We start from the raw sequence: 16,730 nt of genomic DNA, 5'->3' as shown, positions 1-16,730 counted from the left end.
CTGCCTCTCCCTCTCTCTCTCGCTCTGAAGAAATAAGTAAACATTTAAAACTGAACTCTCTTGAAGTTCTGGCCTTGGTTCCAAGTCAAAGGGGAGTGCATCAGGCCCAAACCTCAGCAGGCCCCGTGAGATACAAAGAAGACTCTGTCAGGAGTCTTTCCATCCAGGAACGTAAGTCTGGCAGAGATAAGCCAGGCAAATGCAACCATGATGCAAGTTAGAGTGAGAAGTGTTTATCTTTTTAACTTTCTTCCCCAGCTTTGCTGAGGTATAATTGACTCCTTTTCATCCGGCCCTGGCCGTCCTCCACGGCTCACTTAACCCGTTTTCACACTGCTGTGCCCTTGCTCCATTTTCTTGAAGGGTTTTTAAGAAGGAGAATGATGTGATCAGAGACGTACTTGAGCGGTTATCTGTCTGGGGCTCGAGTGTAGAGGCGGGAAGGCCGGTGGTGGAGGCTCTTATTGGCTGTCCAAGTGAAGAGAGGTGAGGTGACGAGGAAAAGGTGGGAAGAGGGGAGTAACGAGGGATGTTTACAAAGTGGAACCGGTGGGATTTAGCGGCCTTTGGCTACAGGGGCTGAGGGGGAGTGAGGGGTCCAGAATGACCTAGAGGTTTCTAGTTGGTTTGGAAGTCCACTTGCTGGACAGGGACTGTGTCCTGTTCATCACCGTACTCCTTGGGTTGGGCCTAGTCCCTGGCACAAAGTAGACATTCAGTAAATGCTGGAGGAACAAATTGTTCGCCAGTTTGGCAGGCCGAGTGTAATCAGCGAATTTGTATTCCCAGAGCACATGTTGACTGCTGGTTGGGAATGTGGTCCAGAAAGAACCTGTTCGTGGGAGAGCGCAGTCGTCTAGGGATTCAACCTTTACCGGGCATGAAATAATATGCAGTTAATTGACGGTTGGCAGTAGAGATAAAGGTAATTCATTCGTTAATTCTCAGGCTTAGAGAATGGCTTCTCTCCAGGGTTGCTTTAAACTCCCAGTACGCCAGTGTGGTAGCGACATTTTGGCCTGCCTTTTACAGAGGCAGGGTCTGTGGTGGCCCCAGGCACGATCTTTGATTTAAAGTCTGAGCTCGCGATACCCAGGTGCGCCCTCTGCAAGGTCATGTTCTTTCAGGCAAAATAACAGAAGGGTAACCTTCAGCTGGGTTCCCTAAGATGATTTCTTCCACCAGCAATCGTCACTTTCCCCACTGGTTTCAAATGCAGTCATTTCTTTCATCTGTATTCCTATCTTGATTAGTGAGAAATTAATGAGCGTGTAAGATTTGATTTAGATAATGATTAATTAGGGGAAAAGGCACCGTTCTAATAGCAAGTCACTATTATATGCTAAGGAAATTAGTTAATATTTTTGGATGGCAAATTGACTGTCCTCTGTTTAAAAAAATACCTTTTGAAAGAGTCTGATATGTTTTTTTGGTTCATTAGTAGAGTAACCTGCACTTAATCCTTTGGATAATTTTAATAGGCATCTCTCACTTTCCCTACAAGTCAGGAAGCAACCAGTTTTGGATATCATTCATTCTTCTGCTTAATATTACTTTAATGATGATATTACATCACTATTTTTAGCACAGTGTACCTTTGTTAGCAAAAAAAAAAAAAAATAATCCGCCGTTCATAAAGCAGACCTTGGCAATGAAATGTGTCAAATCGTCATATATATATGTATATATGGAAAAGATTTCAATTTTCATTGTTACTGAGCCCTGACGATTCCTCCTCGTCTGTTGCTGTTTGAATATGTTTTATCTGTTCTTAGGAAAGCATAAGGATCAAGGTCTACGTGAATATTACGTCTGTTCTCTAATGTGTTTTCTAATGCGATTTTTGACAATTTATAGTCATTAGTAAAATTGCAGTCTAGTAAAATAACCAACATGTAGAACACAATACGTAATTAGAGAATTGGTGGGCTGGAAGTGACCTTGAGGGGTTATTTAGTCCATTCCCAATTTCAGGCCATAAGGCTCATCTTCCTACGCAGCACTCGTCGCCTGTTTAAGCTTTTGCTTGAGAACCAATAGTGGTCCTTTATTGTCTGTGGGGTCAAGCCCACAGGCTTTTTGTCTGCATTCAAGGTCCTTCACATTCTGACCTGATAATCTAGCTATGCCCCAGATTCCAGCTTCTCTTCAGGCAAATTAGTCTTGCCCTACTACACTGCTGGGGCCAAACCCATTTTCCCCATTGGCCTCTCCAAATCCTTCCCATCTAGCTCAAACCCCACCTCTCCTGGAAATTTCCTTTGGGCCCTAGAGCCTCTGGTGAGCATTCACTTATCAAGCAAATGTTGTCAATAGCACATATTTCAAAAATCAACTTAATTGAGATAATTTACAAACAATAAAATACACCCGATTTGAGTGAAGGATTTAATGAGTTTTTACAAATGTATATAACCATGTAACCACTGCCCCAATTAAAATAGAGACTATTTCCATCACTTCAGAAGAATAATACTGCATATTTTGTCACCTAACCATGTACCAACTTTTACTGTTGTCTAGCTATTTTTGTGTGAAAATCTGGTCTCTTAGTGTGAGTTTTGTATTTGTTTATTTTAATTTTACTTAACACATATTGTGCCAAGGAGGCTAAGAGCTTTACCTGCGCAATCTCACTCAATCTTTGCAATAACTCTGTAAGGTAAGTGCTATTGGTGATCCCATTTTAGAGATAGGGACAAAGAGGCATGTGGAATTTAAATAACCCACCCTTGCTTCTTCCAATTAGGGACAGGGCTCAGGCCTGGAATGGGGTCTCTGAGTGCATGTGTGAGCCTATGACTGCAGGGCAAAGGGGGACTGAAGTCCCAGTTCAGGGGAGGTGGCCAAGGGAGACCAGGGGCAGTCTGAAATGTCAACTCCTTGAATGGAGCCGAAAAAGAGCAAGAACTGGGCCCAAATGATGGAGGTCAAGAAAGCAAGGCCACGGGTAGCCAAGCCGAAGACATCCCGGACACGAGAACACATCAGGAAAGAAAGAGCCTTCTGTGGTCCACCTGCATCATGGCCTCTGGGAGGGGAAGCAGCCGGTAAGGGCGCCCAACTTGGATACACATGTGACTCATCCTCCAGAGGAGAGCTACCATAACCCAAATATCCCCTTTCAGTTGTAGGATCCAGAACCAGACCCAGTGTGCAAGCAAGACATTGCCTCAAAATAATTAGAAATGAATTACTTCATAGTTCCTTCAAGTGAGACACGTGTTTGTGTATCTTCAAGTTGGAAATTGATTTTTGTGGTATCTGAAAGTATTTTTTCCAAGAGCAACATTAAGCACACGGATGTTAAAATTTTCAGGGTCATCTGTCCCCACTCTCGTTGTAGATCAGAGAGACACAGAGTTGTTGTTGTTGTTGTTTTACCTGTGTTCTTGATCTGTACCCTCATTAATTCAACACGATGTGCGGAAGGCTGAATGGGATCGACAGGGCATCCCAAGGAGATGGGTGTCACTCTCTGCTCTTCAGGAACGAAAAATCTAGGAGAGGAGATTATAGTATGAAGGTACTTTTTAATCCTCCAGAATAAGTGGGAACTAGCAGCCCTGTAATGACTTCAGTTAATTTTTTCTTTTTTTTTTTTAGCATCTGGAAATGCAAGTTATTAAAGCTCCGAAGACTTCAACCTTTCGGGCTCATTTGAATAGTCAATTGCTAAGCCTTTTCCTTATCTCCATCCCAGGCTATATTGCTTGTCTCTATTCCCATTTCCCTGCTAAATTCCACTTTTAGATAAAGAATGTGAGCACCTCTTTGATGAGTATGGCCAACAATTATTTTTCCTTTCCATCTAATAAAGGAGTTATTTCCCTTTAACCTTCTTTTGTTCCAGACATTCTTAGAGAATGCTTTGCTACTTACTGTGCCTTCTGTACGTTGCATCTTATTTCTTGAATTGGCCTTTCCGCTTTGATTTATTCAAGTACCTATCAGTTCTCCATGTACCCACGGTGTACCTCCTTACTTATTTGCCCTTGGTTACTTTTTATTCATCCCACTTGAGATTTGGTTTCCAGAGTAATTGTTTTGTTGATGAGGATTCCTCTTTCAGTGCTTTCCCTACTTTCAGTTTTGGTGTTCTGGTTTTGCTTCTTTCATGCACCTGTTCATGCACTGAAATGGTTATATTTCATTATTGTCATTTCTTGTAGGCATGTCTAGCTCTCCTGGCTCACTTTGTTCCTTATGTTCTCTTGTGCTAGAGCTTATTTTAAGCAGGCCTGTGAGTTACATGAAATTTACTTAGAATGTTTTTCCCTTTGGCGTATATTTCACTCCTTCCTGGTTTGCAAATCCCAAATTAGTGTTAGTTTATAGGTGTTTTATTTCCCCAAATATGTAGCTAACGCTTAGCCCCCGGAGCAGTTGTATTGGCTTATTGATTAACCAGGCAATGATAACTGGGAGGGAGGATAAATATTGCTATGTGTACATGTCTTATATTTGGATATAACCTACACCTTTCTTTATGATGTCTGACATGTTTTTCCCCCAAATACTCATTTGACGTTTTAGTCCTTTCAAGATTTTCGGCTCAATTAATTCTTGAGGTAGTGGGAGTTTTTACAATGATAAGACTTGACCAACCCAGGGAAGGGATACAGTATTCAAGCTCTGTGTTACTTTATGAATGATCACATAGCAAAGACAAACAAAACTGGTGTCATGGTAATTCGAAGAGGCGGTCCTGGGTTTCGGTAGGTACACCAAGTGGTAATTTGTTACCTTCTAAGATCTAAGCAGCTCACAGCGTTTCACAGAGGAAAGATTTGAGTCTCGTTATTTTATGATTCCCGCTAACTAGCTAGAGCTGGTGGAAGTAGGAGCAGTGTTAACAGCTGCCCTGCCAAATAAACACTGCTGCTCCTGAAAACTGGAAGTCATCACCAGTGGAAATTCAGAAACACAAAGGAGTTTATGTATGACATTTAATTTTATGAATGTATTCAAATACAGATATTTTATTTTTATTTATTTTTTTAATGTTTCTTTATTTTTGAGAGAGACAGAGACAGAGTGTGAGTGGGTTAGGGGCAGAGAGAGAGGGAGACACAGAATCCGAAGCGGGCTCCAGGCTCCGAGCTGTCGGCACAGAGCCCAACACGGGGCTCGAACTCACGAGCCGTGAGATCATGACCTGAGCTGAAGTTGGACGCTCAACTGACTGAGCCACCCAGGTGCCCCAGATATTTTATTTTTTTTAAAGTTTATTGATTTATTTTGTGAGAGAGAGAGAGGGAGAGGGAAGAAGGGAGGGGCAGAGAGTGGGGGGCGGGGAGAGAGAGAGAATCACAAGTGCTGACAGTGTGGAGCCTTGACGGGGGGCTTGATCCCAATGACCATGAGATCATGACCTGAGCTGAAATCAAGAGTCAGATGCTTAACTGACAGAGCCACCCAGGTGCGCCATCAAATCAGATATTTTAAACACATATGACTTAGGCATCAGTTTACCCAGGAAGCAAATAAAGCACTGATAAGTGGACAGGAACTTGGTATATGGAAAACACTTGCTACACAGGATTTTCCCATCTATATGTGTGTCCCAAACCAACCTTGCTTGAATCTAGTTTAGCCACTCTTCCCGAAGGGGACTCTTTCCCTTCGTGGTCCAGTAAACTGCATCAATTTCTACTCCTAGAGTAGCCTTATGTTTTGTAACCTCATGTAGAAAGAATACAGTGAGCTAGAACTAGCTCTGTTTTCTTTTTCAGAAGACAATCATAAAGCCTTTAAGCTTAGATCGTATTTAAAATCAGCTTAAGGCTTGTATATGAGATTGACATTTATAGGAGATAAATCTGAACTCTGTGTCTCCAGACCCCAAATTGTATTTTGACACATTAAATATCACCTTTCCATCCAGTGCTATAAATTGCAGTGCGGGATTCGGTTTGGTGATATGTATTATCTGTGCTCTCCATTTACTACCTTTGTCAGCAGCTCCCTTGACGAAGGGGAAGGGGAGAGCTTGGAGTCAATACCCTGAACTCCCAACAGTGATGTCATGTGAGGCAAAACTTGATGAATTTCATTCCTAAATTAAGAAAATAAAACTTGGACACATACATTAAGGTCATGATTAACTGGAATTCCTGGGGAAATACGATGTAATAAAAATAAATTTTCTGGTCACTGAGGACTAACTTGTCTCTTACTGCATACCACCCCCCCCCCCACTCCGTTTTTTAAAACCTCAGTTGTTGCAAAGCTGCCTTAAATGTTTCTGCGTATGCGTTTTAGCCTTACTTCATTAAGATTGGATGTTTCTTATGGAACCTTACTTTGCCAGGGTCCTTACAGGATGTTGAGGGAGCCTTCCCTCTGTCCCATATACATGTTTGGTCATCCTGGCTAACTGTGTTGCTATATTGCACTCAGTACCTATGCATTAGGTATATATCTCTGCTGATCCCTTTAGATAGTAAGCTCTTTGGGGTAAGGGCCATGTCTCTCTTGTTCAAAGCGGTACCTCTCCCATGTAGCACGGTGCTCGGCACATAGAAGATGAGTTAGATTGAGTCCTCTGAGAAGCAGATGCCAGTAGGGCAGTAGATGTAGAAGGGATTTCTTGGGGAAAACGCTTGTGACGGAAATTGAGCAGGATACTGAAGGATGCTGGAAGAGCCCTCGGACTGTGGTGCGGGGCCGACCCAGCTGAGGAAGGAGGGAAAGAAGGGAGAGTGGGAAGAATCTTTGATTGCAGTACAGTTTTTTTTTTTAAAGATTTGTTTCAAATGTTTATTTTTGAGAGAGAGGGGTAGGGAGCAAGCAGGGGAGGGGCAGAGAGAGAGAGGGAGACAGAATCCCAAGCAGGCTCCACTCTGTCAGCACAGAGCCTGATGTGGGGCTCGAACTCATGAACCGTGAGATCATGACCTGAGCCGAAATCAAGAATCAGACTCTTAACCGACTGAAGCACCCAGGTGCCCCAGCTGCAGTGCAGTTTTAAGAAAGTTTTGTCAAGGTCAGTGGGGAGTCCTCGAGCCCAAACCCCTGTCAGCAGAGTTCTGTGTCTCACAGGGCTTAGCATCTTTGTTGTGCTCAGTCATCGGCTGGGAGCAGCCTCTAGGGATTACTGCCGGGGTACGACATGGTGGTGAATTCAGACTGTGGCAGTTGGGACCATTTGTCGGTTACACTCCATGCAGTAGGGGATCTGAGATGCACATTTTCGTGGCCACCACAGAAGGATCTCAACAAAAGCTGATTTAAGGGAGAGTTGGAGTACAGTGGGAGTTGCAGAAGAGGAAGGAGATTGGATTTAATATTCATCGAGCCCTAATATTTGCTAGTATTGGTGGAGTATATAAAATCAGGGGACCCTCCCTCGTTTCCTTCATGTCTCCTCAAATGTTACCTTATGAAAGAAGCCTTCCCTAACTACCCTATATAAATAGAATTGTCCCTGCATCTGCCACCTTCCCCATCTCCCTTACTTTGGTTTTTAAACATTAAAAAAAACTAACAGCTTTATTGAGGTATAATTGACATACAACAAACTACACACATTTTAAGGGCATAATTTCGACACGTGTACGTAGCCATGCAATAGTCCCTGCAATCAGAATTATGAATGTATCCATCACTCCCCCAAATTTCCTCACTCCTGCCCTGTCCCTGCCCTCTATCCCTTCCCCAACAGCCACTGAACTGCTTTGTGTCACTATAGATTAATTTGCATTTTGTAGACTTTTGTATAAATGGAAGCATAGAGTATGTAATTTTTTGATGTGGCTTCTATCACTTGGCATAATGTTGCTGGGGTTCACCCATGCGGTAGCACATATCCGTAGTTTATTCCTTTTTATGGCTCGGTAGTATTCCACTATATGTATATACCACAGTTTGTTTTCCCTTGCTTAATTCTATTTTGTCTGTAGTACTTACCACAACTTCACTATATGTGTGTGTGTGTGTGTGTGTGTGTGTGTGTGTGTGTGTATGGGATACACAAAGTTCAGAAAGTTCAGTGGGGTTTTGGAACTCAGGAGAACAGTGAGGGCTGGGTTAGGGAGTTCAGCAGTCACATGGGTATAGATGAGATCATGCGTGGGGGAGACGTAGAAAGAGGGGGAGGGTCAGTGACATTAAAGTGACAGGCAGAAGAAGAGGAGGCAGGAAAAGACAGATAAGAGTGGCCATAGCAGTAGGTGCCTGGGGGGGGGGGGGGGCGGGGGGGGCAGGGGTGGATAGGTTCACTAAAACAATGTAGGAGGAGAATGTTTCAAGAAGGAGATATTGGTCAACTGTGAGGGAAGCTGCGAAAGATCACATTGGACGAGGACTAAGAAGAGGTTCAATTCCCTCATTTTAGAATAAGCGAGGAGATGATTCATTTGGCAAATTTTTATGGAGCTGCAAAAATAAAAAAGCATTGTTCATCATAAATGAAGTAGCTCAGGATTTCAGAGGTCAGCACTTGAACAGAGCGAGAATGTTTTAGTTGTAGGGGAGTTTGATGATTATCTGAATGTGAATATTGTCCTCTGGATATTTCGTCTCTGAATCTTACCCCAGACCTTCAGTTAAAACAACAACAGTAAAGCTTTGATAGGATATTGATGTTTTAATCATTTATCCCCAAAAGCAACATTGGGTTGGCAGACATACATTTCATTAGGAAATCATAACTGGAATTTTGAAAATTGCTTCTTGGTTGTGCTCTCATTCATAAATTATAATCAAGAAAAATAAATTGTAGGGGTGAAGATTAATCTTTTAACGGACAAATTAAATATCGGTGTTCAATGACGTATACTTGGTGCTGTAAATTAGTTTATGCAGAATTTATGAGTCAAACCTAGGCAATTAATTCTAACGGTTATTCAAAAAGACTCAGTCATAAGGATAATGAGGAGAAAGCAGGGATCAGTTAAGATAAACACTAATTTTGAAAAATCAAGATTTTCCTGTATTTAAAAAAATGCATTCTTTGGCCGTGTTTGCCACGTACGTGTGTGTGTGTGCGCGCGCGTGTATGTCTGACATTCTGCTTACTGAAACATGAAAAACTTGTTTGTTTCAGGATCAGATCTGCAAGTATGTCTCCCCAAGGGCCCAACATGCTGCTCAAGAAAGATGGAAGAAAAATACCAACTAACGGCACGCTTGAACATCGAACAGCTGCTTCAGTCTGCAAGTATGGAGCTCAAGTTCTTAATTATTCAGAATGCTGCGGTTTTCCAAGGTGAGTTCTGGGGATCGTCTTAGATGTGCTGCTCAATGGCACCATTCTTTGGGCACTGGGCTTTCAAATGCTAAGTGTAATTTGTAAATCACCATTCCAGCATTAATGCTTGATTTAAGAACTTCCCAGTGAGAGATTCTGTTTAAGGAAAACCACAGTTTTTAGAGAAGCTGCGTTTCACTCTTTGGGAAGGCAGGTATTCTAAAAAATCATTGTCCAAGGACATTCTGTTTACCTGTATGCAAAGGCTGTAAGTCTCCACAGAAAGAGTAAATGAGATCTTCTCTCTAAGAGCACTTAAGACTTGTTTAAAAAACAAAACAAAAAAAGTTTACTTGAGTACCAGTTTTCTCCAGGAGTGGCTTAGATATCTGTGGAACATGCCTGAACTCCTTCTGACCACTGGGGCCATTTCCATAGAGATGGGGAGCTTGGTTTGAAGGCCATACGTTTTCTCATTTGTGTGAATGGTTACCTTTTCTTTCTTTGTGAGTCTCAGTTCTCGCTACACTTGCGTGTGGCTGTAAAGGAAGCTGATGTGGCATCGCCAGAACAGGTCAGGAATCCCACTTCTCCTTGCTAACTTGTAGGACTGTCACGGCAGGATGGAGAGTACTGCCATTGATTCAAAGACCCAGCTAGGGACGATGGTGACAACGGTGGTAATAGAGATACTAAGCACTTAGCAGCACATTCGAGGTACTCTTTCTTGTAAGTGCGTTATGTGTATTAACTCATTCAGTCTTCACAATAACCCTATGAAGTAAGTATCACTATCAGCATTCCCATTTAATGGGTAAAAACCCAAGGCACATCATGGTTAAGTAACTTGCCCAAGGACACACAACTAATAAATGGTGAAAGCAGGATTTGAACCTAGGCGACCTGGCTCTTAACAGTCCATACTTTCAAGCACCTCAGTATGCTGCCTCCTGGGAGGGGAAATTACTCACAGATATTAGAGCTTTCTTCTATCTTTCCTTAGGCACATGGAATCAGTGCCTTTTTCTTGCTCTACAGGGAATCGGGGTCAGATAGAAAAATAACACTTCTGGGGTGCCTGGGTGGCTCAGTCGGTTAAGCGTCCAACTGCACCTCAGGTCATGATCTCACAGTCCGTGAGTTTGAGCCCCATGTCGGGCCCTGTGCTGACAGCTCAGAGCCTGGAGCCCGCATCGGATCCTGTGTCTCCCTCTCTCTCTGCCCCTCTCGTACTCATGCTGTCTCTCTCTCTCTCTCTCTCTCAAAAATGAATAAACATTAAAAAATTTTTAAAAAATAACACTTCTGACTACTTGATATTCCAAAGTGTTAGATTTATGGTGCCTGGATAAGGATTAACCTCTGAATTGTAAGGTGGGTTGATTATAGCTTATTTTGTGTATTACAAGGAAGTTTTTAGAATTAGCTAAGAAAATTATTCAAATTAGCTAATAAAGCATACATTCATAATAGTTTCTAGGGTCAAAGCCTCAGGGGATGTTGGGTTGATTATATGAAGTACAGTATATAAGCGTGAGGTATTTGTTAACTTATTTATGCAGTCAGACTCTTGTGAAGAGTTTGTTGAGACTAACAATTTGGCGAAAGAATGAATAATTTAAACAGATTTTAAAAATACATGTACCATTCATGTACTTCTTAGATTGGTTTTGGAGCTGATCTGCCGGCTGAAAGTGGGGTGATAAAAAGTGATGGGACATGAGAATTGGGTTGAAACAGAGAGCTGAGTCTTCCTCTTTGGGGTGTCAAGGTGCTTCTCAGAACAGAGTATGATTTGTTTCATTCTCAGGATAACCAGGCCAACAGATGTTATCATACAACCATTAGCTGGCGGAAGTGGGTGGTAGAGCAATCACACTGATGTTCTAGCATGCAGAGTAGCGGACGTGGCTGTCCATCTGAGGGCCTTGGGTGTCAGCTTCCCTATCTCCGTCCAGTCCTGCATTTTACATATTGTGTTTTCTAGCCCTGGAGCAGCACAAGACTAGGAAGAAAGGAAGTTCTGACCCGATTTTGATTGGCTTAGCATGGAGGATGAACACTAGTCATGTGAACAGAGGCTGGAAAGTGGAAAGTGGGGGCAGCACCTACTAGTTGTATTCTTTCTCTGTCTCTGACACACACACACACACACACACACACACACACACACACACACACGTTATTTCAATTTTTTATCTTGTTTCATTCTCTTCTCTTATTCTTTCCCTGCTTCACATTTAGAGAACATAAACCCCATGATAAAAAAGAAACCATGGTGCCAGACCTCAAGGCAATGATGCCATGTTTCTAGAAACATTACCCCCAAATTCTTTCTATAAGAAACATTGGGAAGCATAAGACTAAAATCAGGGACTGCCGCGAGATGGTGTATTATGGATTGCTAAGAAGAAGAGAGCGGCCTGTTTTTCCTTACAATTACTTACTATTCTAATTAATTTAAAAGGGGAGGGCACGGTTGTTTTTTCCTTAAAATGTACTCAGTCCCCAAGATTCCGGCAGACCAGATCATTGCTCTAATACTTCACTCATATGAAATTTGACGCAAGCTATTTTCTCCACCATATGAAGTTGAAGAAAACTCATCTTGATACTGGCCTAGATCCACAATCTCCTTAGGATTCCTTCGCTAGTCCACATTGGGGGTATTAAAGCTGTGAGTGCTTTCTGCAAATATGTGCACAGTTCCACGAGCAATCCTTACTGCCTTGATGTGGATTTTATGTCTTCGTTTGCAAGAAGCCTTTGCCCTCATAAATGAGCCTGGGGCCCTTTGCTACAGTGGTTGGAGTGCTCTCTTGCTAATGTTGTTTTGATAATGATTGAAGCGTTAAAAAAAAAAGTTGTTCTTTATTTTCAATCTTTGCATTGCCTCGTTTCCTAAATTTAATTTACTTGGATGTGCTTAGTAAAATGGGGCAGCAGAATCGTTTTTTGTTTCTGCTTAATTAATTCTTTTTGAAAAACTCCACTAAAAGATTTTCTTTTCTCTTTTTGTTCTCCCTTACCTAATAATAATTACGACGATAATAATAATAATAGTGGCAATTTATTAAGTGTCTACTATATGATGCTTACTTTCACATAATCCTCTCATGTAATTTTCCCTGCGGCCCTCTGAGGTCCCTACTGTAATTATCTCCATTTTACAGATGAGGAAACTTGTTCTTAGTATGCTTGACATGAAACAAAATTAAGAAGTTGTAGGGGGGGGGGCGCCAGGGTGGCTCAGTCTGTTAAGTGTCTGCCTCTTGATATCGGCTCAGGTCACGATCTCACGGTTCGTGGGATCAAGCCCCGCGTCGGGCTCTGTGCTGGCAGTACAGAGCCTGTTTGGGATTCTCTCTTTCTTCCTCTCTTTCTGCTCCTGCCCCACTTGGACTCTCCCCCTCTCTCAAAACAAATTAATAAACTTAAAACAACAACAACAAGAAGTTGTAGGATTTGTGGTCCTTGGGAAGAACACCAGGATAGAATTCTGAATTTTTCATCCTATCTCCACCACTGCTACACCTTCAAGCCTGGAGTTTGGTTTTCTTGGCAGAATTTCCTTATAACCTTCCAATGCGTGCTATCAGGAAGTACTTGGGGGTATATTCCTAGGTGTTTTCTGCATGTTGGATGATTCCAGTCTTCCCCAAGGTGCCACTGACTTTGAGTGAGACCAGACTCTTCAGCTTTTCTGGAAGTTGCCTAACCCACAGCTTGAACGGGCTTCACCAGAGGGTAGAAATCGTGGTCAAGCAGAGAACATCTGTGTGTTCCTAAAACACCATGGATCTCCTGTCTAGGTAGCTGAAAGCTCCTCGGGTCACCGTTCAGTGCCCACTACTGTTGATGCGTGGTCTTTACAAGCTTGATTTTCTAGCTTTCTAGCCGGTGGTAAATAAGCAGTTAAATGGAAGGGTTATAGAAGATTGCCAGAGGGAGGTACATACGAGCAGGAAGAAGTTACGAGTGACAGTAAGGGTGGAAGACATAAAAGTAGGCTCACGAGCTCACTGAACGTGGCAGTCCGGAGGGCATTCAGGAGAGGGGTATATCCTACCTGCCTCAGTAGCCCCTGTATTATAGTAGGCCCGACAACTGATGTCCGTTGCGAATCAATAAAGATCAAATTATTTTCCCTGGTTTTTTTTTCCCCTCCACATTTTCCATTTTAACTGGCTAAAAAAATATATCGAGGGGCTGAAAGGCAATGGAAAGAGCACTGGGCTTGGAGTCCAGACATCTAAATTCTAATTCTAATTCTGTTTTTGGAAGCTTTATGCCCTTAGGTGGTTATTTCGAGTGTCTTAGCCTCAGTTTTCTTACCTGCAAGATGGGGGATCGTAATTGCAATCCTGCTTACCTCATAGGGGCGACGCAATGTATGTGAAAGTACCTTGAAAACCGTAAAGCAGCGTATGCATGCATTATTATCTCGCCAGCTCACTTAAGTGGACTGCTCTATCCCAGGTGATGGCAGATGAATGCTGCATCACCGTTCCAGGCGTTAGCCTAGATAAAGCCGGAGGTCATGATGTCACTCACCTATTTTGGCCACCTTACAGCTTTAGCGCACAGGTGAGGGAGCCCTTAGGTAAAGTAGCCTTTGAAAAAGGGGTCTATTCCGTGCATTCTTAGATGTGAAGCTGTGCCGTTTGAAATGGCAGAACTGCCGGGAGCAGTCCTTTTTGTCAGCTTCCCGAAGCCTCTTCTCTTCTGGCCCCTATCTGCTGTATTTTACACACCAACAAGCGGCTGGATCAGGAAGGGTTTGCGGTGTTCAGGCCATCAGTGCTTTTCCCAGGCCATCTTCTTAATTGCACCGTCCGCGCCACCGTATCATGGCAGAGAGAAGGAAAATGGGAGTCAGAGTTTAGAGATGTCACATGGATCTTCACCCAGTGTTCTGGTACCTGCTTTCTAGAGGGGAGATGAAAAAGATGTCTCCACATGGTGGGGGGGTTGGCGACAGTGTTTCTGTGCTGCTGTTTCTCTACTCCCGTGTTTTCCATTTCCATCTGCTCCTGGCAGTTCTTACACTTTTTTTTTCTTTCTGTCAGATCCCTGTCTCTCCCACTCCCACTAAATAAAATTGACCTTGGTTAGAACACCCTTTTCCATCAACTCAGAGCAATTTCTCCAGTCACTTCTGCTTGAAATAACTGTTTAGGGACATTATTCAAGCAAAGCTTTTTTCTTTCACAGTTAATATGTGACTAAATAATTGCTTGGATGTTGATAAACATGTTTTTGAGATTCAATCATTTGTTAATTTAGTTTTTATAATGTTGTGGGGGGTTTTAAGGGAGCACCGAGCCATTTTTCTCCATTTCGCAATGTTTCCCCTTGACTAGGCTGACAGTTCTCCCGCTCATGCTCCCGCTCTGTGCCGGGCCGAGCCCCACCGAGTCCCCGACTCGGGCCCACCGGCCATTCTGTCACAACCCTTTCTTGGTTGAAAATGACCTATGGGAGAGAATAATTACACTGATGTCTAATCAGAACGTAATTCATTTGCCAGGGCTAACTGTAATAACGTTAAACTGAATAGAAGAATTTTAGGAACGCAAACCATGACCGTGAGTGAGGTTATAGATCCTCAAAAATGTAAATTATTAATCAAAACCACTCATCTGTAAGGCAAAGCTCTAGTAATCCCATTATAAAAGGGTGAATTTCTCATCAGAGCCCAGAAGATGCTGGCTTTAATTAGTGTCCTTTTATGGCACTGACTCAAAGAGATATTTTGGTTACAAAGTTTAAAAAAGATGTGATTTCTTTATTAGTGCTATTGGAAAAACAATTGGAAACTGGGCGTTTAAAGTCATTTTGGTTTTAAACTAAGAACTTTTGGATTCTATTCAGTTTCAAAATTCTGTGGCTTTCACGGAGCCAGAGGCTGGGGGAGTTGTAAACCTTTACTGTGCCCTCTATTGATTTAGAAAAGTCAGTCATTAGGCTGAAAACTGTTTAATAAAAAGAGCTTAGGAAAATGACTCAGTGTGCGGCCAGAGACTGTTCTAGGGCCAACGTGAGGTGAGGAGATTATGCAGATTAACTCTTTACCCCCCCCCCCCCCCCCCCCCCCCCCCCCGGTCCCCTTGATTCAATAGGGCTCTGAACTCACCCCCTCTAGCTGTGATGCTCCTGCCCACCTTCTCACTAGTGGGCCCAACAAAGCAAATTAGAGGACATTGTCCCTGCCCTCTAGAAGCTTCCAGGAAAAATACCACTTTTGCCTCAAGTGATTACTCCCCACCCCTCCCCCGCTGGGATTTGTTTACCTTCTGAAAACATATGTTCCTCCTCCTCTTTCTGTCTCACTGAGTTGCAGTACCTGATATCAGAGTAATGAAGCATATGTTTGAGAGATTTGAATTCTCCTGTCAGTAGAGTGGAGGTAGAAACGATTTTCCTTTAAGCTGGAAGTGGTAACACAGAAATTAAAAACACCTTCCCTTCTGTCGTCTGTGAGAGGCTTCAAGGGGCTGGCACTCCTTCTTTTTCCCCATCCCGTCTTGCAGTCAGTCAAAAGGTCTTGTTTCTTCCTTCATGTTCCCTCACATCTTTTCCCTCCACCCCCTTCCCCTCTGTCCTCTCTGGGTCTCAGTGGTTTCCTTGAGTGTATACTGATGCCTGCTGGCCCTGTGTCTGATTTGAGTTTCCCGTACCATCAGCTCACGCCTAGACTACCAGCAAAGGCAGGACTGGGTTTCCTGCCTTTGGACTCCTCCTTTGCTTCCCGGTCCAGCTATGGACTGTAATGATTAAGAGGGTGGGCTCTGGGGTCATTTGGGCTGGGTTTGAATGAATCTGGGTAGGGGTAGATAGGACAAGCGGGATGGGTGTGGAGAGGACAAAGTCCAGGGCTTGGGCCAAGAATCAGACCTCCTCTCTGAGCCCGCACTAAGTCAGTGAGAGATGAGTGGAAAGTCTCCTGTTCCAAAGTGTTCTGTCTGTATCATCTCATTGAAACCTCACAACAACTCTCGGAGGTGAATACTGTTATTAGCCTCATTTGACCTCCAGAAAGCCGGGGTTTAGAGACAGGAACTGAACCCTGGCCTAGGCCCTTAATCACCATACGTTACACGTCATCTCTATGAATTTTGTTTCCCGGTCAGTGGGCAACCTCCCCAGTTTTGGCTTTCTTTCTTGCAAGGGAATTCTGTTGCATTTCATTAAAAACCATTTGCTGGGCAAGTACCTAGCATGTCTGGAGGCAGGCACTGTGTGTGTGGAGGGGATTCAACGATAAAAACGACTTCGTGCTTACCTTCAAATTCTAGAAACCAAGACTTTTATACAGGAGTAACCGGGGTACAAGGCGTCCTAAGGGCAATGCTGTAAGAAATGTTTTAGCAGTTTTCTAGGGGGAGTAAGGGTAGATTCAGGTTTGTGGGGTCCAAAGCTTATACAGTCTGGGGGCCCTCTGTAAGGAAAAGAGGACCAAATTAAAACTACGAAATGCCCACGGCTCCTGCCGGAGGAGGCTTGCAAGTGCGGGACCCTGCAGCTTAGACTTCGT

At 43.2% G+C, this 16,730-nt stretch overlaps 1 protein-coding gene across 1 annotated transcript in view; it reads left to right on the top strand.

Annotated features, from left to right (window-relative positions):
- The window catches only part of GPC3 (glypican 3), a 420,774-nt gene that overhangs the window by 24,303 nt on the left and 379,741 nt on the right, over positions 1-16,730 (top strand). Inside the window, exon 2 of the mRNA XM_019426957.2 lies at positions 9,050-9,211. Coding sequence (XP_019282502.2) covers positions 9,050-9,211 — 162 coding nt within the window. The remainder of the gene's footprint in view (positions 1-9,049; positions 9,212-16,730) is intronic.

Source organism: Panthera pardus, unplaced genomic scaffold, assembly GCF_024362965.1.
Source record: "Panthera pardus isolate Hobbes unplaced genomic scaffold, ASM2436296v1 HiC_scaffold_27, whole genome shotgun sequence".
NCBI lineage: Eukaryota > Metazoa > Chordata > Mammalia > Carnivora > Felidae > Panthera > Panthera pardus.
This window is presented reverse-complemented; position numbering and strand designations above follow the sequence as displayed.